This window comes from Triturus cristatus, chromosome 8 (genome assembly GCF_964204655.1).
Source record: "Triturus cristatus chromosome 8, aTriCri1.1, whole genome shotgun sequence".
In the NCBI taxonomy this organism is placed as follows: Eukaryota; Metazoa; Chordata; class Amphibia; order Caudata; family Salamandridae; genus Triturus; species Triturus cristatus.
Window position 1 is genome coordinate 523440833 of NC_140591.1, and position 27181 is coordinate 523468013.

At 41.5% G+C, this 27181-nt stretch overlaps 1 protein-coding gene across 3 annotated transcripts in view; it reads right to left on the reverse strand.

Moving 5' to 3' along the window:
* The window catches only part of DIAPH3 (diaphanous related formin 3), a 2278729-nt gene that overhangs the window by 1665023 nt on the left and 586525 nt on the right, over positions 1–27181 (reverse strand). For all 3 annotated transcript variants that reach the window (XM_085621985.1, XM_085621986.1, XM_085621987.1), the window contains one exon: positions 13235–13309. In XM_085621985.1, coding sequence (XP_085478111.1) covers positions 13235–13309 — 75 coding nt within the window. The remainder of the gene's footprint in view (positions 1–13234; positions 13310–27181) is intronic.

Here is a 27181-nt window from a genome sequence, read left to right on the forward strand (position 1 = left end):
GATTTAGGGACATTACTTTTGTCTTCTTAAGATTGATCTCTAGAAATTTGTTGTCAGTGTACTCTGTGAGCCCATTAATCATTCTTTGTAGCCTTACACATGTGTTACTTTATAAAAGCAGATCATCACCATAAAGGATGTTTGACAGGGGCAGACTGTCAAGGTTCGGGCATGGGAACTCACCTCATCAAGAGCAGGCGAAAGATCTGAGATGTTCAGATTAAACAGGAGCGGTGCAAGAGCACACAGCTCTGTTTTAGAACTATTGATGTACCCACTTCCCTGGGCAGGTGACTCCCGTCCCCAACCTTGATTCTAGCCCATGTCATCGTATATAGCAGTATTATTGCCTTCAGCAAGTTTTGCGAAATCCCCAAACAATAATTTTTCACACAATTTGTCACTTTGACACAAAGTCCAAGGCCACGAAACACAAACAGCGATGTGAAGGTATCACTTCCTCTTTTCATAATCAGGCCCACTGCCTTTAGGTTGAATTAAGTTCCTTGATTCCTTAGGTATCCAGTCTGATTCAAGGGTAATCTTCGAGCATTTAATGCCCACTCTGTCAGGACATGTAGCAACAGAGATGAAAAGTATTTAAGATCCAAATCTAACAACGCTATCAACTGGTAGCTGCTTGGTGATGATGCTAACCCTCTTAAAAATTGGGTGCATAATTGAACCTCACCAGCTTTTTGGTATACTCCCAGAGGCCAAAATGGTATAAAACATTACAGCCAGGCATTCGCCCAGGTTGATCGATTTTATTTTAGTAGAGTTTGAGGGATACCATTTGGGCCGTGCGCACAGTTGGAATGAGAATTCTCTATAACCTTGATTACATTATCTCAATGGATCTGTTTCAGCAAGTATGTCACTTTCTATGATGGATTCCACTGTATTTGACACGGTGGATATTCGGCTATCTGTACTCAATGAGAAACAGGTCTTTAGGTACTCCATCAAGGCATCTTCACTTCTGTTCACATTATTTGCTGTCCTTGGGCATTTTTCAATCTCGTTAATTAGTTTCCAAAACCTTTAGGGATCGTTTTCCTTTGAGGAACAGAAGAGCTTGGCCCATAGAGTTTCATACCTACTTTTCTTGAGAAACAATCTCTTTCAAACCTCCTCCAATCAACCCGTAATTTTCTTAATAGAGCAAAGTTCTGCGGAGTACGACGCAGCTGCCGAAGAGTTCTGTTAATCAGGGATCTAATAAGGTAAATCACCTTGGCACATACATTCTCAGGCCTTCATTGGGTTTGACTCGCAGCTTCAAGTATCTCTACTGCAGCAGCAGCCAATTCATGGACATTATCTGCATCCCACTTAGGACGTTTTAGATTTTTAGTGTGCTCTTCTTCTTGCAGGATTCCGGATGGGCCGAGTATACCCGGGTTGGCTCCTATCCAATTGTTTTGAGGTTGGTGATCACTCGCAATACGTTGATAGATTTTAAAATCTATGACTTGACTGTATAGACTATAGTTTACCATGGAGAAATCTAAATAGGAGACAGTTTTATCAGACGACCTGGTCCGTGTTAGCAAAATATCTTCTGGGAAGCGGACATTCAGTGCTAGGCCAGCCAAAACATAGGCTCTCTGCAGTTTTTACCAAATTTGATATTGTCGCCTACAGAGTAAATAACTTTGATCTGGCAGGGTGCCACGCCTGGGAGCTGAAATAGGTTGAATTATAGTCTCCAGTACTTAATAGGTTAGCTGCATGCAATCCCTTTTTAACTCCAATAATTGGTCAATGAGATTGCCTACCACTGTAGATTTGTCTCTTAAATTAACATAGATACTTACTAGCGTCAAGGGATTTACCAGATGCTGAGACCAACCATCCAGGCGTAGGGCCAGTAACCATGGTTCCTTTATACCATTACTGAGACCTTTGCAATTACATTTATAAAAGGCTAATCTGCCTTTTGCTCTCCCAAAGGCACTATCTTTGTGAGTATGTTGTAATCCACAAACTCTTTTAATGGTATACTGGACAGCGCCCCAGCCTCTTGAACCTCTACAACATCGTACTTTTTCAGATATTCCACCCAGGGTGCATCCTCAATATTTTCAGGTAATCCCCCCAGATTCCAGGAGCATATACTTCGATCTCCCTGCTCAGTTGTGCATACAGTGGGTTGCTTCAATTTTCAATCCTTGGTTTGGGCTGTTGTTAGGGCTGACGGGAGCCAGCTCCAGCTGTCAATGTAACCTTGCTACGTTACCTATCTTCTTTTACTGCAGCCTTTGGTCAATTGTTGCTTTGATCCTCAGCCCGGGGTGTTGTGAGAGGGCTTCAAACCCATTGCACTTTTCAGTAGTGAAGTTGTTGTTCTGTTTCCCTTTATTAAATAGTCTTGCTGCAGTAATAAGGAAAGGTAGCAATCTTGAAATGTTTCTACCTTTATGCCCCAACTTTTCTACAGTTCGTTTTTTGCTAAGATTTTTGGTAGAAGGCATAGTGTTGAATTTGCCCAGGATAGGTTCCGATAACGGTTTGCCTCGAGCGGGTAAAAACTGGATATTCAAGATATCATGTGACTTCACCTGTGTCAATCCCAGAAGACCCTTACTCAATTTTAGAACGGTTGTTCAGTTTAAGGTATCCTGGTTTTACAGATGACATATAGTTGACTTGTCTTGTGAACATTCTGTTCAGTGGGATAGATGTGCTTGATTGTATTCTCTTCTTTTGTTTCATCGCCTCCTTTACATTGCGTATATAATGGTAGGGTGACTAGTGCAGGCTTTTCCTCAGCACAGGTTCTGCACCAACGGCTAAGTGAGTTGACAGCCCAGAGCTCTAAAATGTGCATATTGAGCACTGACCGCCTTTCTTCTCTAATAACTTTCTGTTCATGAGTCACGGTTGATGCTATATAATGGCTAGGATTACCTCCTTCTGGCTGCAGTATTGCCTTTTTGGCCATAAGAAGATTTAATTAAGCCTTGATTGATGGTTTGGCCACAATGTTAAAATGTGCAGGGATGATTTGGCTGGCCTTTATCCTTTTCAACTACAGAGGACCCTGCTGCATCTACTGGTGTTGTGGACTGTCTGCATTCCATGGGGTGAGCTAGCGGTTCCGTACTTCTCTCATTCGTCAGTGCGGACTGAATCAGATTCTACAGGCAGGATTCGGATGTTTCTACATGAGCCTTATCCTGTTCCATAACAGTATTTATTTAAACATGCAGTTAAGTGGGTCTCTTGGCCTGCTCCCTATTTCTGCCTATTCGGGAATGTTTTCTTTACCACTCCGTCAAACGGGGGGCTAACAGCTTAATAGCAGTTTCCAACACTTCAGTGTTGGTTTCTGTATTGAACTCTTGATCATGACATCCTGCGGTTCTGCTCATCTCCTTGCAAGCGGAGTTCCCACCTCAGTTACTCAATTCTTATTTGTGTTGACTCCCCTGAACTTCCCAGTGAGGATATATTGTCCGGGGCATTAAATTGTGGGTTTCAATGGGAGACTGCATGGTTGTGAATTTTCATAGGGAACCTGGTGGAAATACTATCAAACAAATTTCCTGAGCCTTTTTTTCAACAGGATGATAGTATAATTGCCATTCCACTTGTTTTTTTCTATAGGCCTAGAAATGAGCCTATATATAGTAAAATGAACATACCTTATAGGCACGATCCAATCATGATTGCCCCCTCACACAATAGTATGCTCCCCTAAGAAGTTGTAGTGAAATTGATTGACAGGGGGAGGATGTCGGTGGGACACTAGTTTGTAACACAGATTATATTCTCATTTGCAACACAATAAATGTAGTTCCCCGTGCGCCAACACAATGGTCTCTATCCACCATGTCCTGGAATGTGGCAGGGGTAAAAAACAAGTTAAATGATGGGGAATGGCTAAAATGATAGAGGATCATGCTTTAATTTTGATGCAAGCAACCTCGTCTACTGGTCCCTTCTTTATTAACGGCTTCCAAAAGATTTGCACACAGGCTATCCCCTCTAGAATGGGGAGAGCTAAAGGCAGCCTAGCTACCTTAATTTCAGTAACCTCATCTTTAACATTAGGGAAAGCCCACATCTTGTCACAGTTCTATCAATTTTTACATCTTTACTCGGAGGGGAAACAGTCTATTATCATAATAAACTTCTATAATAATATTTGTGATAATACAAGATTATGGGCAATTAAGACATTAGAAGAAAATGTGGATGATTTTTTAAAGGGGGTGGGGGGAGACTACATACTTATTTGGGCTGGTGTTTTTAATTGTGACAAATGTGAAAACTTAGCGGGAGAACAATGTGGTTATTGAGACCGCTTTGGTGACCGAAAACCTCACTTCCCACATGATGCCTACAGGGAAGCAATTAACATCGCTATCCATAAATATAATTAAGTGTTACACTATGTCAAATATTCTCTGTAATAGTCATGATTGTAAATTGGTCTGCTCGATGAGTATTATACTGATAATAAAATGTTGTAAAATATATATACATGTGTGTGTATATATATATATATATATATATATATATATATATATATATATATATATATATATATATATTCATATTCCCAAATAAATAATTACGGTGACCACAAAAGGGCTATTCTTCCACCAGATCTTTTAATTTAGGTAACGCGTTACGCCTGACACAGCAGGCTTGCTCACACATTAGGTAGTGGGTTTAGAGTCACGTATATACCATTGGGAATTCAGGAAACAGAAAAAGAACTACAATCATCATGTCCATATTCTGTTCTACTGTTACTTTGGCGGCCATTTTAAGCTAGTCAAATGCAAGCCCAATACCTCGGCATAAGTTCATTTCACTCATAAAAGATCATTCACATTACATCAGCATAGTGCTTCAAACCAATGATCAATTCGAGAATTATATATACAAATTCAATCTTTATATAACTCATTTGTTGTTCAATTTCCAGTGTCTGACTATTCATCAATTATCATATCTTATGTACCTTAACATTGCTTATAATAAGCATAAATTTCATTTGTTCCTGACTGTGTCAAAAAAGAGGTTATTATGTCCTGTTCGTCTTATTCTCCTATACTTTTTGTACGTAACATTTTTTGTCCCTACCATAACTAAAGACCTGCTTGCCTTGGGCGGAGAGACACAGAAGGAGCAATACTATGAGAAATATATATATATATATATATATATATATATATATATATATATATATATATATATATATATATATATATATATATATATATATATATATATATATATATAAATAAAATTTAGTAGTCGTGGAACCGAATGAACTTGATGGAGCTAACCATGCATACAGCTGTAGGGGCTAGATCTTCCTCAAATATTGACCAATTTATTGTATCGGAGTTTTGCAAGGGTTTAGTGGAAAAGATTTTTTATCTTCGCAAGCTTGTTTAGTGACCATCACCCGCGAATTATGACTCTGAAGCTTAGCCTGTCACAGCAAGAAGGGGGGAAGGCAGCGGATATCAATATTGAGACAGATGAACCCAACTATTTTTTATGGATAACCTTATAGTGAAAATACAAAAAGATATTAATACCTGTTGGATAGTTCCTCCTCAAATTCAGACATCGTAAGTGCCTTTTATAATACCGCGTCTGAAATTGCCGTCGATTTAAAATCGAGAAAAAAAAAAAGAAAAACTGTGACCACAACCCGAGATGGTTTAATCAGGAGTGTTTTCACGGCTAAATAGGGAATTAAAAAAGCCCTAAATGTAAGACCCAGGGATAGAGTAAGGATTACCAACTTAAGGAAAAATTATAAAAATACTCTGAACCTAAGGAATATAGAGATCCGTGAGAAGGCTTGGGAAAAACTGATCCAAGCTGCAGAGACATGTGATGCAGCCTTATTTTGGAAAACGATAGATCACCCTTTTTTCAAGGATAATACAGCGGCGAAAATAGATACTATAGTTTCACCGGACGATTGGACAACGCACTTTGAGAGTATTTTTAATCCAGAAGCCGCTATTGCTACTTAATGCGATAACAGTAACTGTCTCTTAGTGGAATCTGTTAAAATACCCCAAATTAACCGCAGATGAAATTAAAATTGCCTTAAACAAAAGTGCGAATGGCAAAGTCGCAGGACCGGATGGGGTACCCATCGATGTTTTTAAACATAATATTGATTTTTGTCCACCTATTTTATTAAATGTGTTTAATGCTACCTTAGGAGGAGCGTTACCAGCATCATGGGTAGAAAGCATAATAGTACCTATTTTTAAAAAAGGGGGCAGAGGGAAGGCTAAATGCTACCATCCCATATCCCTCCTTGATTCTACATCCAAACTGATGGGTAGAATCATGTTGGGAAGACTATAAAAATTTGGTCATCGAGAATGACCTCCTAACTGAGGTACAGTATGGATTTAGAATGGGTATTGGGACAGTGGAACAATGTGTAAACTTGGAGCTACTGATAGGGAAATATACCCTTGCCAAGGAAGGCCTTTTACGCCTTTGCTTTGTCGACCTCACCAGTGCTTTCGACCTAGTTAATTATGCCAAATTATGGCAACCACAGAAAGGGCTAGGTGCACCAAATGATATTATTTATTTATCCCAGATCTACACTTTTTTAACCTCTAGAGGACGGTATAGCACAAAGGGTGAATGCATACCAGATTTCAGGGTTACACGGGAGATACAACAAGGATGTGCTTTAGCTCTCCTTTTATTCTCTCTCTATATTAATAATGTTGATTGCTTTTTACAAAATTTAAATGTAGATGCCCCTAGAGTTGGCACACGACCACAGTACTCTTATATGCAGACGACGCGGTTTTGTTGTTGAGGACTGCAAACGGCCTGCAATGATTAATAGAAAAATGTACGCAATACATGACTGAAAAAGACTTACAGTTGAATTTTAACAAAACCTTTGTCATGACATGCGGGAAAAACAGAGTGAAGAATAGACATTACGTGGGAGGGGCCGAAATTAATAAAGTCACATGTTTTACTTATCTGGGATTACTTTTTAATAGGAAAGGTAAACGGGGCACACACATAAAATTAAGTAACCTGAAATTTTTGTTACCAATGGAGTTTTTTTGTAGATTTTCTACAAATATTGGTAATAAACCAATACGGGAAATCCTTGCACTGTATAGGAGTACATGTATTACAGGTGTATGTTATGGGGCAGCCATACGGGAAGGGTCAACATAACTTCTTTACATACTCAAGAAAATAAGTTTTTAAAAAGAGTCTTGGCAGTCCCAAGTTGCATCGCCAATTATATAGTACACAAAGAGTTGTTCGCACATATATCAGTGATTTCATAAGCACCGTAGGACTTACTTTTTGGCATGGGATTTGGACGAAAGATGAGACGAAGTTCACTAAGCACATAATCATGGATTGCCTTGCCCTCGACTTTAGTAGGAAAATCCCCTGGTTAGAGTACATTTATAATCTTTTAAAATGCTGTAAGGTAGACTCTGACCAAAAGGACCCATAGTCTATCCAGGACTATAGTAAAAGTGAGCTAAAGACAAGGCTTATTACCATCAAGGAATGCGTAAGAGATGATGAAGTTAGCCTAAAACAGAGCGTTACTGCTTATTGTGAGCGCCCACTATTGATGGGCACTCAACCATATCTCATCTCAGTAAGAAATACTCAGCATAGATTTTATTTAATGAAGCTAAGGTTTGGCACCCTACACTACATAATAGCATTTCCTAGATTGGGAAAGTGGAGTGACAATCTTCAAATTGTCCTTGTGACGTTAAATCCCTCAGACTACGCTGCATTTTATACTTTTTTGTAGTTTTTATCGGGACATGCAGAAACTTGTGTTAAAACCACTCTTTTTGTTTAATAAGCTTTATTACCACAAACACGCTTTTAATTACATCTGTAGTCTGGAAAACGAAAAAATTATTAATGCAGTTATCGCCTTTACCAAATGGCACTCAGGAGAAGAAAGGATAACTCATTTAGGTGTTTTCTTGCCTGCTCTTGGTCCCCGTGGTGTCTCTGCTGTCGTCGCCGCATTCCTGCAATCTCCCGATTTCCCCTGGTGGGACGAGGGTCTCAGGGGCTACGCTCCAACTGCTGTGTTATCAGCGCCACATCAAGTCTTCACACTCTGGGGTGGACTTCAATCCCAAGAGTGCACCGCTGTTCTCCACACCTGCCGCGAGTGAGGGGGAGGCGGGGCCAACACGCTCATAGCGCAGCCTCTCCCACCGCGGCGTGGGACGCAGCCCGGACCAAGGGCAGGCCCGTCTGAGGCCATCAGAGACTGAAGGAGGCTGGGTTGGCCACGTTATTTGGCTCTGGCAGAATCCCCTTATGCTGTCCCAACCCCTGTTCTGGGAACATCCGGCTACAAGGTAATGTGAAGCAGTTTGCTACTTACTGCCCCCACCGCACTGACTGGCGGGTTTGCAACTGGGCTACCCAGTCATTATTGACCTAAAATGAGTAAATTAAGAGGAGTAGCCGGGACCCTGGACGCATTTATTGTAAGAGCTGAGTCGCTCCTAACGCATGAAATTCAATTGACCGAGAGACGGCTGTCTTTGGACCCCGCCACACTACAGTCTCGTCTGTCGCTGGGGGGTCCAGCTTCAGCTAATGTAACATGTCCAAACACAGTAAATAAATCACCAGCGAGGACTGACTCTGCTTCCCCCAATCTACCCTTGCCACTCCTGGACTCTCCCAATAGGTCTGTTCCAGGTGCGTTCTGTATTAACACCAGGGGACAGGCTGCAAAGTCGCAAAAGAACATTCAATTAAGTGTTCAACCTGCTAAAAGGAAGAGAAATGCAGTCATCGCTAAGCCCAATCCTAAAAATGCAGAAGATCGTCAATTTGCTAGCAGCCCAAATGATCATGTGGCTGTCACTACAAACACAGTAGCGACCCAGACAGACATTACTTCAGAATTTATGTGCAATGAGGCTGACACAGGCGCTGTTGGGGGAGCCATACCCACACGGCTTGCAATGGAAGCACTTGAAACTATGCTGGCTAACATCAAGGATGTGATTGACAAGAATTTTGACCTGCTTTGGGGGAAATTAAAGCAATTGGACTGTGTTATGGACAATCTAAGCGGCGGGAAGTTGAACAAAGTTCCTGATTAAGTGGGAGGGGGAACCCTATAACATCTGTGGCCAACAAATATGGACTCGATTTGCAACTCATGGGTACTGTCCCTCCTCCGGATATCCCCTTTGTTAACCCCAGTGTATCTTGCCGTAACCGAAATGATTTTTCTGTGCCGAACCCCACCCCTGCACGGAGGGAAAGTCTGGGCATGCTACGAGTGCCCAATATAAACAACCCAAATTCGGCTCTAGGGAGCGTGAACTGCAATCAGCCTCAGCAGGGTATTATTGCGGCAGACCCAAGCAGTGATGCTGTAGAGTGTCCCAGGGACACACGCTTAAGTCAAAATACTGATGTCCTGAGCCTACCACCGGCCTCCAGTCCTTATGTGCTAGTCCTGGCTGGTGTTCCTAATCTTGCTTGGGGTCAGAGGGAGTCCTGGCCAGATCTCTGCAACATATTTGTAGATTGACTATGCAAACAAAGGTTTTCACCCTTCCTCAATGGATGAAATTATTACGGCCAGGAGAGTTGGGTGGGTTGGCCAATCGGACAAGAATATTAACGGCGACTGTATCGTCCTTAACTTCCATAGACCACAAATGGTTCGTCATTTATTAAGTGTCCAAGAGCAATCTTTCCCACATAGCACTGGCATTTGTGTACTCCCCTTAGGTTATTTTTACAAACCCCCAGCCATACCGTTTAGGGATGTTTATGCACTACCGCTGGCAGCCAATAGGTTTCACGCACTTTCCAACTTAGATGCCCAGGACTGACAACCACTGTTGATGACTAACACACAGGATAATGAGGAGGACCAACTAGGTATCATACTCCCATCTTGCAATGATATGCCACTTTTAACCAGGGCTAACAGGGGAGATGACCTGAGCATTCTAATTTGGAATGTAGCGGGGCTTCAACCTAGGCTTGGCAACCAGGACTGGCTGCGTGTAATAAAGGCACAAGACGTAGTCATGTTCCAGGAGACCTGGGCTACTGACGACTTACATATTGAAGGGTTCCACTGTTTTAGTGTAGTAGCCTCAAGCCCCAACATGGGCAGACCCAGTCCTGTTGCTAAGCCAGCAGGTCCTTCCGAAGAGGTAGGCAAATCTGGGGGCAAATACTCAGGCTCAACAGATAGAAGTATCTCACCTTACTCTCCTGGCCTAATCCATGGCCATCAAGAAAATCTGAGCCTGGTCCTTCCTGATCTTCTTATGCACTCGGGGCAGGTGAGGTAGCAGGTGAGTAAATGTACAGGAGACACGCATTCAACTGACGGCGGAATGAGTCTCCCCGGGAACACCTTGTATGCATCCTTCGCATGTAGAGATGGACATAATCTGTGTACATAGCAAATGATGTGTTGTTCTCCTGCTATGGTCAAAAGGAATTTCTTCTCAGTCCAATGTTATTACAAGGGTTTTGTGCATAGCATCCCATTTTAGAAGGGAAAAGCTCTAATAATAAGGATATATTTTTTAAACTAATAGAATGGCATTCCTAGGCGCGCTCTAAATTAGCCAACACTACAATGTGGCAAGTCTCAAATCTTATTATTTGGGCTATGCTTGCCAAATAAGCACACCACGTTTGTTTTTCCATTTCAAGTAGGATATGGTCTCAATCTCTTCTGAAGAGCTCATGTCTCCCCAGCTACTTACATCAAAGAAAATGTCATTTGTCAGTCAGAGATGGTCTCAATATACGCACTCAGCTTGGAGTGAGATGTCCGACTTTGAGTCTCTAACAAAACCATTACCATCTTGATTCAATATTACATGGGTACTCCCAAACATGTTCAAGGGCCAAAATGTTTAGTCAATCTTGTGACCGAGGGCTGAACTAATGGCAGCAGCAGTGAGGTTGGGGTGGGGGAGTTCAACAGAGGGTGGAGGAAGCTTTATGGTGGGTGTTGGAGAAGTGATGCATGTACATCTAGTGGCTAAATTGCTCATATTGAAGTCAGAAAGCATGGGCTCAATCCTGGCTTCCCCACTTGACTAAATTGTGTGATCTTTGGAAATGGTTTCATTTCACTTTCGCTTTTTATTATGGCTTATAAGAGGACCTTGAAATACATTACTTCAGGATGTGTACTGTATGAAACGTTCTCCTGCATATGATTTAATAAACTATAATATTGCCCGTGTATAATAGCAACCCCCGCCAACCACAGGGTGCACATGACAACGGATTTGCCTCTTAACTATTGGTATTGTTGTCATGGTGGGTGGAAGCATGAATGTTTCTATATTCATGTTGGAAAACTATCACTTTTAAAAACAATAAAACAATACTTCTCAATACAGTGATATTACCTGATGTACTAAGGTGAAACGTTCCTGCATGCTATTTAAACACACTAATCGAATTTTTAATGGACTTTACCATATTTTTACCCCTTTTTTTGACAAGATGACTTAAAAAATGAAGTTGTTCCTAAAGTTAAGCGGTGCAGGGCCCCCTAGTTACTTCCTTTCTTTAACCTGAAAATAAATGCTTCCTGTTAGTGCTGAGTCGAGTAAACAGCAGTCCAGTGATGCTGTTGACCAGGGGACTGCATGCGGCCCCTGGGTCGTACTTTGAGTACTACTGGAAAAGCACATAGGAAAGCCATCACAAGAGTAACACGCAAGCAAGGATCTTCAAAGACAGGCAAATAGTCTCTCAGATGGACATATTAAACCCAGGCCCAGAAAGAAAAAAATGTATTAACTTACGTCACTGAAATCAAGTAGCATATTACACTCCAAGTAAACATTTGATCATCAATATTGGATTCAGGTTTTTAAACTAGAAAATATGTATACCTTTCGAATGTGTATGTCTTCTCAGACACTCTAGTCTACAGGCAGCGGTGTGCACCAAGTGCTGAAAAATCCAGTACAAGAGAAGGACGAGACTTGGAAAAGTAAACATTTCTCTCCAGGCCCCAAGTACAAAAGAGTTCGGCAGGAGGTCTCTGATAACAGGCACAGGCAACGCTTATTTATGAGCGCTTTTAATAAAACAAGCATTTCATCCGCACACAACCAAATACACCCAAGCGGGGCAAGCCACACTCTTTATTAAGAGTATGGCAATATTGAAAGGTAGTGGCTGCCCATGTACAAAGAAACACATAGCGACTGATTAAAAAATACAGCTCCACTTTTTTGTAGATTTCACAAAGGAAGGTAAAACAAAGCAAAGGTGTGGAAGTCCATTCTAGGCAGAAAAAGGAGATTAAAATATCTATGCAGTATGGAAATACGGGGGTTTACATTTAGCTGTGTACAAGATACAAAAACATAAGATGCATATAAATATGTAACAGGAACATTTATGTAAATGTAAAACATCGGTGTAGTAGTCTATTATTACTGCTGATTGTGGAGAGGACCAAGATTCACAAATGCCCTGTGTCAACAGCTTCATGCCATGCTGTTTTGACATGTGCAAGAGATAAAACAAAGGACTTTGACCAAAACAAAAAACAACAATTACATTCAGGCATTAAGATAAAATTATGCTCATCAGGCCTCCTTTCAATTAGCAGTTGTTTTCATTTGTCAAGTCCAGGTAATATTTATTTCCCTTACATAACAAGAAGTGTTTTCTCTTGGGAGTTATGCTGCAAGATGCTAACAAGATGGAACTTGACCTTTGCAATCTGGTAACAAATCTCTAAATGCGCGTTCAAGTACCAAATAATGTATTTTTTTCTTATAGAGCGTGTTGGGTCGAAGATCTTCCTATACTAAAAATAGCTATATAAAAAAATTTGTGAGGAATATTATTTCAGTCAATAACACATAACTTCAACTCAGATGCATCTATTGGCTAAAATATAGCATACCTTATAGTTGCCTTTCAATTATTTAAAATCAATGTTATAAAGTTGTTTTGATTTGACACTAAAGCAGATGCCTTTTATCATTTTCAATCAAATATTGGCATCCTCTGGGGCATAATGCGATTGTAAGAAGCCATGTTTGACACATCTTTATAAATCTCTAACGTTATAATTAAAGCAAGAAGTAGATGTAACATTTAGCTTACGAATTATGCGTATTATGCAGCAAATAGCACAGAAATAAAGTGATGGAGACAATGTGACGGAAGAAATGTAGAATATGCTTACTGTTTGCCATCCACCATTTTCTCCAAGATGTCCAACAATAATCCAAGTCCTTCATGGCCAAAGTTTTCAACCCAGCTAAAATTTACAAAAGCAAAGGAAAATTATTACTGCACAGACTTATGTGCACGTGTAATGTCTGTTTTTCAAAAGTAACAAAAGACAACTCATACAACGGATCAGTCATTAAAGACGATATTACTATTGAAATACAACGATTAGATGTATGCCAACACCTTCCTGCTAACAGGAATTAAAGTTATCTGTATAGCTTAAAGAAGTGTAATCAATCACAACGTTGTGTTTTTTAAAATGATATAACACAAACTATTGTTTCAACAACGAAGCTCGACATGCAATCACAAAACATAGCTTAACACCTCAACTGATCATTGCACATGAGTAAAGTGCATACTCCAGAAAAACATTACTTACCTTCAACTAGAATAGTATGTTTTTATATAGTATTTCATAGCACGCGTATGTCATTTCTAAGCTTAGCACAGAACTGATATTGTTACACAGTTCATGACACTCAACTTACGGCCTTGAAGGATGGAAGGTGGATTCTACCTTAAAGCAGTTTCATGCAGCTATAATTCACTGAGGATATGTTTACTACGCCTTGAAGCTCTAGCCTGTGCATTGAGTCCCCACTCTTTAGACAAAATGTACTGTTCCATGTTTCTCGTTAAAAACAACACACCAACATCTACGTTACAAAGCCGCGCCGTTGTTTCAGATGTTCCTCTACCCTCATATTCTACTCACACACTAGGATTCAAACAACTTACCCTTTGGTACGAAAACGTGACTAGGGAAGCAATGGGGAGAAGACAACAAAAGGCCAAGAGGTTGTGAGCTGCAAGTTAAGTTGTTCCTTTCCTTCCTTTACCATGTTAATTTCATTAAAATACAGCAGTGCTCGCAGAAAATTATTTTGCAAGGATGTTTTGTCAAATTTGACTTTAGTTTTGCTGACAATACCCAGGCAATAGAATATTGAGAATCTATAAACAGCAAGCACGGAGTTGAATCTTATGTACACGCTCCTTTAATTCCCAAACCTCTAAAGCAGGGGTCTCCAGCAAGAAGCTTGGGAGCTACTGGTAGCTCGACAGCACCCTCAAAGTATCTCTCAATGGTGAAGCTAAACCAATCTCAGAGTCTGCACACGTTAAAGAAGACAGCAATGGCAGTTTCAAGACCCTTAAGAATTATAGTCAGCCAAACCAATGGCAGGGCTTCATGATAACACTCAAACACACACTTTGTAGGCTTATGAGGTCTGCCACATGACCATCTTTATCCACATTTAATCTAATTAACAAGCAGATTGTCCATATTATACACCCTGCTCTACCAGTTACAGAACATCTGACACGTGTGACATTAAAGAATAGTAGCAGCAGTAACTAGTGCTGGCCCACCAAAGTGTGTGACTGCAGGAGCTAGAGGGGAAATGTGTTAGTTGGGAGCATGACCAACTTAATTGCTGAGGAGATCAGAGTATAAATGCAGGGCAGCGTAATTGAAGGGGTGGGGGGCTGTTGGAAGATGAATGATAATTCAATTTGAGTTGGGGAGACTTACTGCTGTCATTATGTCCTTTGTGCCACATGTGATGTGATGATTTGAACGTTACATCATTACTCAGGCAAAGGCATTTAATACTGATAAACGTTTTCCTGGAATTTCTGCTGGTAACCTAGCCTGGAATGCCTGGGTGTTCACTACTGATAATCCAGTTAAGGATGGTCATAGTGTAATGTTAATACATATTATCAGTATTTTACAGTGGTAGAATATGCAAATAGCTCAGAAGGGGTTTCCTTGAGCAGAAGTGGCTCTCACTACAGACAAGGTCGGAGCTCCCTGCTGTAAAGTATTCACACAAAGTAGAGAAGTGCTACTGGAGTAACAGAGCTGCCTCAAAACCAACAGCCTCTTTTGATTGCCCGTGTTCAGTGAGATTACTGCCACTTCCTTGCACTTGCCCTTCGACTTCTAGTTCTTCATTTTGTACTTAGATAAAAGTTTTATGATATATTGGAGACTTTTGGAGCTTAAACTTATGGTTTTGGTATTAAATGTATATCTGAAGAGTTTTTGTCTATTCCCTTTGGCCTATGCTATCGCACTCGTCCTGAACTCTCCTGGCTTTCATAAACGTTCTTCATGGTTTTTTTTACATTCTCAGAACCAAAATTGTCAGGTAACATAAGCCCCAGACCACTAGGCAGTGTTGAAGTACACCTTTCTTTCGCTTTGAGTAGCCTCCATGCATTGTAACGTACTCATACGTACGGGTATGATGATGTTGTGTCCGTGGCCTCCGCTGGGTCTTATCTCAGCCTGTACACCATGCAGGTCCTTGCGCAGCAACTAACAGAACACCTCACTCAACTGGAGGACTTCTATATCACTACCTCTCGCACCCCTGATGCGCAACACAAGGGCGGCTTCTGACAGACCACACAGGTGTGACTTGGAATCATTCCTAGGTGTATGTGCTTTTCCTAATCTGATGTACACTGATCACAAAACACATTTATGTACAGCATTATTTTCGAAAAGAAGCCTTCTATTGTTTGCAAGTCAATCATTCATCTTCACCACAACCTCGATTCCTCCAAGACATGATAATGTAGCATGGTCTTTGTTTAAATAAATGAAAAGGGGGGGGGGGGGTTGAGGGCAATACATCACTTATAATGAAAAGGAGTTTAATGGATAGCTCTAATCAAATTTCAAACAAAGATCACTGGGGGGCCTGATTTAGAGTTCCAAGGATTTGGCAAGAATCTCTGCATACAATTCCTGCAATTAGGAGTTAAACCACACAGAATGGGCAATGACTTTGCAAACCTGCAATTACCTTGAAGAATTCCTTATTCCTATTCCTGCTTTCGGAAAGGTCTGAAAACGTGGCTCTTTGACTCCGCTTAATCTGGTCTCCTGGAATCCGGCCTTTTCTTTTTCACCTTTACATGCCTCCTAGCTCCCTCTACTGTTAGCGCCGGGACACCCCTGTTTGGGGTAGCTGTCGCGCTCTACAAGCCCCATTATTATTATTATTATTATTATTATTACTTGGAATTGAACACAATTACTACCTGCTTAGAGTAGATGCTAAAAGTTTGCAGGATTCATGTGCGGTGGTGGGCACGGGGGCTGAGCACAAGATAGGCAAAGGAAAGTGTGCTGCCTGGCACTCAAGAAAGCATTACCATGCTCCCCGGTGCTGTGCTTTGGCACAGGGTTGGGTTGTGCAGGGGCTGGGATGCCTTCTCTAATGCAGTTTTACTGGATGAAATTTCCAGACTGTAAAACGGAGTCTGGTGGTCTTGCACCTAGGAAAATCAAAGTGCAGGAATATATCTCCTGATTATGTGGAATAGAATTCCACATGGGAATCCCGCTCCATACAACTAGTAATCAGGGTCCAAGTCTTTAGGGGAAAAAGGGAAAGAAAGGATGTCAGCCATGAAAGAGATAGGGAGTATTTATGTGATACACTAGGTGTTAACCTATCGTGAATTACAACAAACATACTAGGGGAAGTACTTCTGTCCCCACTCACTCCCGCCACATCGGATTTCTGTGGTTCAAATTCTTACAATTGTCAATGAGTGAACTAGAGGGCTGCAGAAGCCTGAACGCTCACGCTGTCGTGCTCCCACAGCAGACATAATACACATTTTCTGGGACTGCCCAATTGCCCACACTCTCTGGACAGAGGTCTGTTCGGCCCTCACACGCACTTCAGAGTCAGCAGGATCTCGACTGCATGGCTAGTTGCCTATTGGTCCTCTATTAATGCCCGAAGGGCTGGTGGTGCAATAACCACTTTATTGACCTACCCTTGTTGATCACCCAAACAGCAATTGCAATGCACTCGAAAGGCCCGATATTGCAGGGTGCCATGCAACGGGATGTATGACGTTACAACGCACACTTTTACAACGCATGCACTTACAACGCATTTTTTACAACGCATGACATTACAACGCATGACACTACAACGCATTTTTAAAAAATACCTTTACAACGCATTTCCATTACAACGCATACTACCTTTACAACGCATACCATTACAACACATAATATTAAATTACATTTAAGGTAAGTGTTGGATAGTATAGGGGTAAAAGTTACTTTTCTAACTCCAGGGGGTGCAACAGTGGGGTAAGTGTTGGATAGTATAGGGGTAAAAATTACTATTCTAACTCCAGGGGGTGCAACAGTAGGGTAAGTGTTGGATAGTATAGGGGTAAAAATTACTATTCTAACTCCAGGGGGTGCAACAGTGGGGTAAGTGTTGGATAGTATAGGGGTAAAAATTACTATTCTAACTCCAGGGGGTGCAACAGTAGGGTAAGTGTTGGATAGTATAGGGGTAAAAATTACTATTCTAACTCCAGGGGGTGCAACAGTAGGGTAAGTGTTGGATAGTATAGGGGTAAAAATTACTATTCTAACTCCAGGGGGTGCAACAGTAGGGTAAGTGTTGGATAGTATAGGGGTAAAAATTACTATTCTAACTCCAGGGGGTGCAACAGTAGGGTAAGTGTTGGATAGTATAGGGGTAAAAATTACTATTCTAACTCCAGGGGGTGCATCAGTAGGGTAAGTGTTGGATAGTATAGGGGTAAAATTACTATTCTAACTCCAGGGGGTGCAACAGTAGGGTAAGTGTTGGATAGTATAGGGGTAAAAATTACTATTCTAACTCCAGGGGGTGCATCAGTAGGGTAAGTGTTGGATAGTATAGGGGTAAAAATTACTATTCTAACTCCAGGGGGTGCAACAGTAGGGTAAGTGTTGGATAGTGTAGTGTAATATTATGCGTTGTAATGGTATGCGTTGTAATGGTAGTATGCTTTGTAATGGAATGCGTTGTAAAGGTAGTTTTTAAAAATGCGTTGTAGTGTCATGCGTTGTAATGTCATGCGTTGTAATGGATTATGCGTTGTAAAAAATGCGTTGTAAAGGTAGTGCGTTGTAAAAGTTGCGTTGTAAAGGTTGTTCCTCCATGCAACGGCAGAATATGGAGATTCAATGGGCCACTGCAGAGTCTGCTGCATTCCACCAAGAATAAATAAGAGGACTGTGGAAGCGCCCCACAGCAGCTACATGGGATGAGCTACTCTTCACATTTCAAGGAGACTCAGACGACTACACCAGATCCCCACCGACACATGCCATACTGGTCTTTCCCCTCCACTGTAAAACAGTGTGCCACCATGCCCCACCAACACTGCTCCAGCATGCCCACGTGTTCATGGAAGGACTGTAATCTTGGGCCCCCTACTATGGCACAACTGGACCCCACCTACATCGACTGATGATTATATGGGACTGAACTCACAGTTCTGTTCTTGTTTCATGATCATGTACTTTCACAATGTTACAAACACATACTACCTACAGGCTATGCTCTATGTGCACTACTGTAAGCGAGATGCACCCTCAAATTGATGCCATTGTAAACGCTAAAAATACTTAATAAAGATGGTTGGAATAAAAAAATAAAGGTCTGCAGCAGCCATTGAGGGAAGCCTTAATCAACACAAGTACAATGCCTGGCAAGGCTCCATATATGTTCCTGTGAGCAAAGCCAAATCAGTGAATGCATTGCCAAATGGCGTCAATACGCAGGACACGGTCTGCCAGGGCCACTCAATGCTTCCACCTAATGCATACAGTCACAGGAGAAAGTCGGTCATCAATTACCTACTACGGCTAAAGCGCCTAGTAAGTAATACCACATCCAGCCTCTCCCCAACCAGCTCGGAACCAAAAAGGCTAGATGCCCATTAAGAAATTGTTTGTCGCTATTTAGGGTGAAATTAACTCATACCCTGCAGGGATGACTGCAGAGGTCTTGATTGATGCGGACCTTGTTTCCCCATGCGTTGAGGGACGAGGTGGATTAGATGGTAATCTTTGACACTACGTGACCAGGTTGATGTACATCACATGTCCTACTGAAGGGTCCCCTTCCTTTTAAATGTTTACCTTCCTTGAATTAGAGCACAAACCTCTCTTTGACCCTGCTCAGCTCTGCAATCCCACAAGTACACGAAATGGACCCACAAAGAGGTCAGGAGGCCAGACATTAGGCGTGGGCCCTTGACAAAACCTCCAGGTCATTTGGCTGGGACTCTTACAAAAAACCTCCATGTCTCCGGGGTGTGGAATGTTGTACATTATGTTATTTGTCCTAGGGACAGAATTGTTTCAGAAATCCATTAGTCGTGTAAGAAGACTTCACTGTCCTTTTCAGTGCCAAGCAGTGAGGTGATAAATTATCACAGCATTCTTATACAGAGGTCTGATAATCGCATCTCAGATTATTTTAGAGCTCATATTGTATCTGCTTCTAGAATCTAGCTAGGCCTTGGTTTTGCCACTCGTATCCAAAATCTACATGCAGGTGCTAGAAGAAAGCTGGCAGCAATAGTTCAACATTTGGCATTCCATGTGAATCTGTGCACACCCACAAACTTACATGTTTAAGGGTATTCACAGACTCCTCTCCATTCTCTTCCCACATTGCAAAAGGTTGGAAATGTATTCCTCGAAAGCAATATTTAAAGCTTTTCAGGATAGGGAAAAACGAGCGAAGGAAAAGGGAATTTGCAATTGCTCAGCAGTTCTCTGCATAAACAAATGTAGGCATTTATATTTGCTCATGCAAAAATGTAATCACAAAAGCCTGCCTTATGTAAAACTTTTCGTATCCGCAAGTGCACTTTTGTAACTTTCTTTAAAAATAGGGTTGCTGTTTTGTTTTTAGACTGCCCTTGACAGTTTTACACAGATTCTCCATTAGTATTATTCTTTTCTTTAATACCGGCATGCATCAAGCATGTTTTACTAAGTGGTGTCTGGGAAAAATGATCTTTCAAGTTGCACAATACTTTAGCAAAAATGTTTTTCTCGTTGCACTTTTTTTGCGTACATTTGTAAGAAAACAATCTACAACTTAGCTTTCATGCTTGTGCATGCATTAGCATATACATCAGGAAGAATTGCGTAAGCGTTGCAAATAGCCTCAAATTGTTACACAATTTGCAAACTTGTTTCTACTTTCCTAAACTGGAACTATTGTCAGTAATGCAAGATGAGTTCTCTGCATTTTCATAAAATGGCCACCCAAATAGCAAATGCTATGCGTTAGTTAATAATGTATGCAAGTCTGAACCACTTACACATATGAACACAAACCTTGCTTTAGCAACACACAACTATCTTTCACAGATCCATACCTTGATATTTCGAACTAACAGCTGAAGGGTTTGTACTGTATGGAGGTGGCACTTTCTTGTCCATTGTACAAAATAACATTGAAAACGTGTCGTCCTTGAAGACAATTAGTACGTCATTGGTGATGTGCGATTGAAGGTCTACTCTTAAATGTGAATACACAAGACCTGTACAGAGTGATATGCTTCACAACTGAGGCTGACCACAACTTCATCACATTTCTACTATAACATACCAGACAGGGCTCAAGTAAAGGAGTAGTCGGCAACCACACATGTGGTCCGGAAGAACATTTTGATATCTTGGGGCCAATTTGAAGGTTTGGCTTTGATGGAGGAATATTCCTGTTCTACAGGCGATATGTATGAACCGGGCCCGATGACCAGTCTGCCTCTTGGGTGACATTAATACTGTTAAAGTTTAGTAAATCAGGTAAATCCGGATGCATAAAAAGTTAAGATCACCAAAATAGCCTCTGGTAAGACACATAAAACATTCCGACACAGCCTTATCAATGTGAGCGCGTGGTTAAAACCAATGACAGCATCTTTTCAGTGATTGTGCTTATGGAAGGAGGAGAGTTATTGTGGAAAAATGGCACTGCACGCTTGGAAGTGGTCCATGTTTCGAGGCTCCAGGGTCAAACCTCAAAAGGTGACGTGTTAATGGGTTTTTCTTTTTGGTAATTTCCTCATTCATGTGTTCTCGCAGCCCCGCACTGACCTCCCTTCCCACGCTCTGCTTTCCTCACACACCAGGCAGTGATAAATGGACACTGTGCAGATAGATACCAAGAAGCCGCGCATCCTATTGGAAACCCGAGCAAGAAAATATATATTTTAATAAGGGTAAAATCCATGTTACAGCCCCGAAGTGACTGATGCTATAAACAGAGATTCGCTGTAGCTATACCGGTCTCTTCTTGAAACATTAACCATCAAAAGCAGAATGATTAATTTCCCTCCCGCTGCGCTGATGCGCAAAAGGTAAACATTCCCCCTAAAGTACACTTGCATAGGGATGTTTGTTTTGGAAATGACAAGGTAAAAATTGCACTCGAAAAATACATACAGTGCTAAATCAAATGATGCCATATTGCCATTCAGTCGCCGTGCATTGATAATCAGCAAGCGGCATGGCTTGAAGCATCCGTAATCACATCCAGGCGCGGATGTCAGTGTGAATTTTCTTGTGCGGCAAAAAGGCTTTAACCGCAATTCAATTTGTTTGAAGCAGGCGAGATACCTACACTGATTTTAAATTAATTTGTCTTTTTTTTTGTTTTTTCCTGCTGGGAGAACTTCCCAAAGGATGCTTGAAATATGCACGGAATTTCAAATCCTTACGCCGAATGTCCTCCAGGCTGCCTCAAAATATCAGTCAAGAAATAGTTGCTTTTCAAACAAACTGCTGGAGTCCTTGTCAACAACTGGAGTGGATTGTTTTGAAGGGCTGCCGGATCTCACAGGTAGAAAGAGGAGCGTGCCACGCAAATTAAGACGTTCTGGGGAGCGTTCTTGCATTTCGAGTTTAAAGTCTGTGGAAATGCAACAATGTTTTTGACATTCAGTTTTCAATAATTAACAGCTAAATGCTTGCTGGCGCTTGTAGCAGTGTGAAAGGAGGCCTTTAAAGTGGTTTGCAGGGCTGGAGTTTGGCATGGGCGAGCTGGGCCCAAGGCGCTGATGGCCAGGGGAGCACACAGGCGTGCATGCGTAGGGTCGCCCTCTGATCTGATTCCGGTAAAGTGCCCTCTGGGAGTGCATTCGGCCCGTTGCTTATCCTTGGCAGTGTGGTATGTATGTGGCTTTCTATGTGCTAGCTTTATTTGTTTTATGCTGTCCAGGGTAAGTTTGTCCCTCCCAAGGAATAATGCTTTTTCACACTACCTCTCAATGTATTCTTCCATGAGTGCTCCTTTCTGCAAACAGACCTGTAAATTGTGTTCTTATCTAGTTACATTTGCTGTGTGTTCAAAGACAGAGGTCAAATGTCAGGCTCCGGCTTCTGAGGGAGCTTAGGGTTTATTTTTCTTTCTCGGACTCAAAAGTGAGAGGATTTATGTGACAATCCTGCAGGAGAATGAGGGTAGGAAAGGGTCCTTTTCTAACAAACAACATTTAAATGAACGGGAAGTATTTCAGAATATATCAGAATTAGGAAAGCACAAATAAAGCACATTTTTTGTTAATTCTCAAGTGTTGGGAAGAAATACTTTATTATGATCAAAACAAATTAATGCACTAGGTAATACCATTTCAACACCTTATTGTTTGTGTGCTGTATTGTTTTATTAGCAAAACAGTACCTGTACAAATGTAATGGTCATTTTAATTGAAAATGTGTTGTCTATAATGGTAGTGTCCTATCACGCCAAGCATACTCCACTCAACACTCAACTATGCACCACTCCATTCCACTGCATTCTGCGCCAATACCCTCTGCACCTCTCTACTCCGCATCACTCTACTCTGTGCCAATGCACTCAACTCTACACCACTGCACTCCACACCACTCCCGTCTACTCTGCCCAACTCCACTCTACGTCACTCTGCAACAAAAGCACTCTACGCCAATGCACTCTGCCATTGCACTCTACTCTGAAACAATCTATTCTACGCCACTCCACTCTACACCGCTCTACTCTAGGTAACTGTACTCTTCGCCACTGCTCTCGCTGCCACTCAACTCAACGCCATTTTAACACTATGCGACTGTACTCAATGCCAATCAAAACCACTGCACTCTACAACATTATACTCTGCACTCAACACCACTTTACTCTATGCTATTAGACTCTATGCCACTCTAAATGTAAAAAATGTAAATTTGATACTTGTATAGCGCACTACTCACCCGCAAGGGTCTCAAGGCGCTTGTACAAATACCGCTGTGGAACCCATCCTGGCTTTCCCTGTGAGGCGGCCACTCCTGGGCACCCCCAAGGTGGAGGCCAGGCATCCACCTTGGGGGCCGTTGTGGAGATTAAGCAAGCTATTGCCCAGAGTTGCAGAGTGGGACTCCATGATTGGAATAGGCACCGAGGCGAGAATTATCAGGTCCGTGGAATTTTTGAGCCCAAGACCCAACGAGGCGGGGAATTGAACCCTGGTCCCGGGCTAGACCTCTGCATCAGGGTCTGCCGCTCTAATCATTGAGCCACACTTCTCCACTACCCTACACCTCTCTTCTCTACACCACTCTCTTCCATCCCACTTCACTCTACTCTAAACCACTTTACTCAATGCCACTGTACTCTACAGCAATGCACTCTGCGCCACTGTTCAACGGTGCAATCTCAAACACGGAATTCCTTGGCACTCTACACTGTACTACTGCACTCCAAGTCACTGCACTCTGTGCCCTCTATGCAACTAAACTCTATACCACTCTACTCTGCACTCTAGGTCACTGCACACTACGCCACTCCGATCTACATAACTGCACTCTGTGCCACTATTCTACACCACTGCACTCTACAATGTTGCATTGTATGCTGCTGAATTCTAAGCCCCTGAACTCTACACCGCTATAATCTGTAACTCTCCACCATCTGCACTTTACACCACTGCACCCTACTCTACACCAGTCCACTTTATTCTACACCAGTTTACTCTACGCCACTGCACTCTACTCTACACCAGTCCACTCTATTCTACACCAGTCCATTCTACGCCACTGCACTCTACTCTTCACCACTGCAATCTATACCACTGCACTCAACGCAAATGCGCTCTAGGCAACTCTATTCAACGCCACTCTATTCCACGTCACTACATCTCTATGCCACTGCACCTCTACGCCACCGCACCCTAATCTATGCCACTGCATAGAGAATGCTGCACTGTACGCTGCTAAATTCTATGCTGCTGCACTCTACGCCAATGATGCACTCTACACCAGTCAACTCTACGCCACTCCAAAAGATGACACTATGATACTCCACTATACTCTACTCTTCTACGCCAGTAACATTTAGCTATGCTCAAAAGCAGCCAAGCTGGTGAGTAAAACATGGCTAAAACAATTTGGCAAAGCAAATAGCACTTGCATTGGCAAGACCTAGTGACCCTTGCCAATGCTTGTTTCCAGCTGCTCGCATCCTGTTCGTAAAACCTAATCTCATCACTCCCCTATCTTTTCCACTTTCCTTAACATGCTCCCTCACCAGGCCAGATAGTCTGATTCTCCTCTCTGCTGCGATTCAGCAGTTACTTTTGTGCCACAGACAGACTGTATGTTCTTCTGTTAAAAAACACAAGACATTGCAGTGGAGTTCTGGGAGAGGCGGACAGTATGATTTTAATTTTAAGTCTCCACTTGCAATTCCCTCTTCTTCGAATACACCCGCTCTCTTCAATCTCCATCAGAGTCAAGCTCACCATTTTGTTCCTCCCTTGGAGCCGCTGCCTTCGAAAGGAGCTTTACTCACCATTTCTCACACATCTGGAAAGTAACATGGTTTGTAGTACTTTTACAATATATACTCCCTCAAAAATCTCTTCAATTTTCATTAGGATACTGTCCTCCATATCTCTTACTACTAGGGGTGGGCGGAATACACAGTTTCACACTGCAGAATTCCGCAGAGCTATATAAAATCCACAAGACACCATGGAGTTCCGCCAATGGGCCGAAATTATGCAACTCTCGTAGAACTTTAGCTCTTGTAGCGTGAGCAGCACTGGAAAAAAAAACACAGTGAACAGGACAATGTGTTACGCAAGACCAAGTTGATGTTGCTGCTGCTCAAGCAGCAGCAAATCTACTTGAGCGGCAGCCCTCTGACTGCAAATGTTAGAATATCACGCTAGAGAATGCCAAATCTGACCTGCGATGCCAGCGCACATTTTCTGCAGCTGCGCAGGAGACAATTCTGCAATAGGCGATTGGCGGAATTTGGCCAGGACTCCCTGTTAAAGAGAAAAACAGAGTGACAAATTCCGCGGGAGGAATGAAACATTCTGCCCACCCTCAGTTCATATATTGAATGTGTAATAGATGATCAATATCAATAGTTCTACCTTTCTCTTTATCCAACTCATTTTAAATCACTTTCATCTATTAAAGGAACAAATATAATGGCAAGTCCTCTGGTAGAAGCTCATACTATTGTTTTTAATCTCCTGGTTCACATTGGGAAAAAATAGGTATCTGTGCACTGTGAGTGGACTGAATATTCACTGTTTCCACCAATGGCAATATTGAAAATCCGAGTGGTGTACCAGTGAGACCAAGGGTCGCCAGGGCGTCTGGTGCTAATGCAAAAAAAGTCACAGTGGCACATAAAAGACCGAAAAATGAATCTTCCTGCCTTTCAAACCTTCTACTCCGCCCACTTAGGACGACTTTGGAAATTATAACTTTGAGGCCATTTGTTGTTAAAACCAATTTCATGCTACAATGTATTGAAAAGAAATAGTCTTGTCTTGACAAGAGTGTCACATATTGAACAATGAATCGGATACTGAAGACATAAAGGGGCAAGTTAGTTCTATGTTTAAAAAATATATATTTTGCTAAACCAACCTACAGAAAACTTTTAAAACAAAAACAGAAAAAATAACTTGAGAATCTATGGTATTCCGGAAGGTGCTGAAGATAGGGACATGATTGCTTTTTTGAAATCGTCCAAAAATAGTGGTTCTCTCTGACTGCATGCACAGTAATGCAAAATAAAAAACATCATATTGGCCCAAAAAACATCACACTCAGCTGTTAACAAAATGCCATCATATTCTCATCTCTGAATTCACTGCCTTGAGGGTTTAACTTTCTGCTGCCAAACAGAAGGAGAACTATATTGGTCAAGCCATAAGTCTTGCAGGACACAACGTCTAGGAAAAAAATAATTCTTAGATCATCTTCCATAGCGGAGACTAAAGAATGCCCAATTTGGTCTTATGCATCCCTGCTCATTCAGATTCACCTATGAAGGCATAACTACCTTTTCTGAAGATCCTGTGAAACTACAAGACTTTATCCATCTTCAGAAGTGAGCAGCTATGAATACAAGCAAATGTGGTACCTCTTTAGTGATCTTGACTTGTTCTCTCTTTGGAAAAAGAATCTGATTTTGTACTTGGTATTTTTTAACATCTTTTCTATTTTTGTTACCATTGTTTTCGATTTTGCTCTTATTTGATAATGATGTAAACTTTTGTCTTTGCACTTTGTCTGTTTTTCTTATGGTCGTGTTTTTGTCAACTTTGATGTAATTGTTTTTTTCCCCTTCTGACGAAATTGATATTACTAGATCCAGTGTTTGCTTCATGTTTCCCTTCTACTGGTTCATGTTTCCCTTCTACTGGATACGTTTTTCACAAACATAATTTATCTTTCTTTCTAAAACTTGGTTTTGTACCTTTTTAGATTCTATTTTCTTATCAACCTCTTATTAGTCATTTTGGATAAGCTTCCTAGTTCTTCACTATTTTTACCATTGGGAGAGTTGCAAGGCTAAGCTTCCTTGTTTTTCATTATCCTTTTGACCTTTTTGGTGTTCTAATCTCATACTTAACAGCTGTGTTTTTTTCTGTACTACTATGTGTGTCTTACCTTTTTCGCTCATTTTTCTTTTCTTCTACCTCTTTTTCCTCTTGCTTTTATCTTTTTTCAAACCTGATTCTTTTCCTGCATTATCTCTTTATCCTGTATGTTTAGTTAGCGAAGCATCAT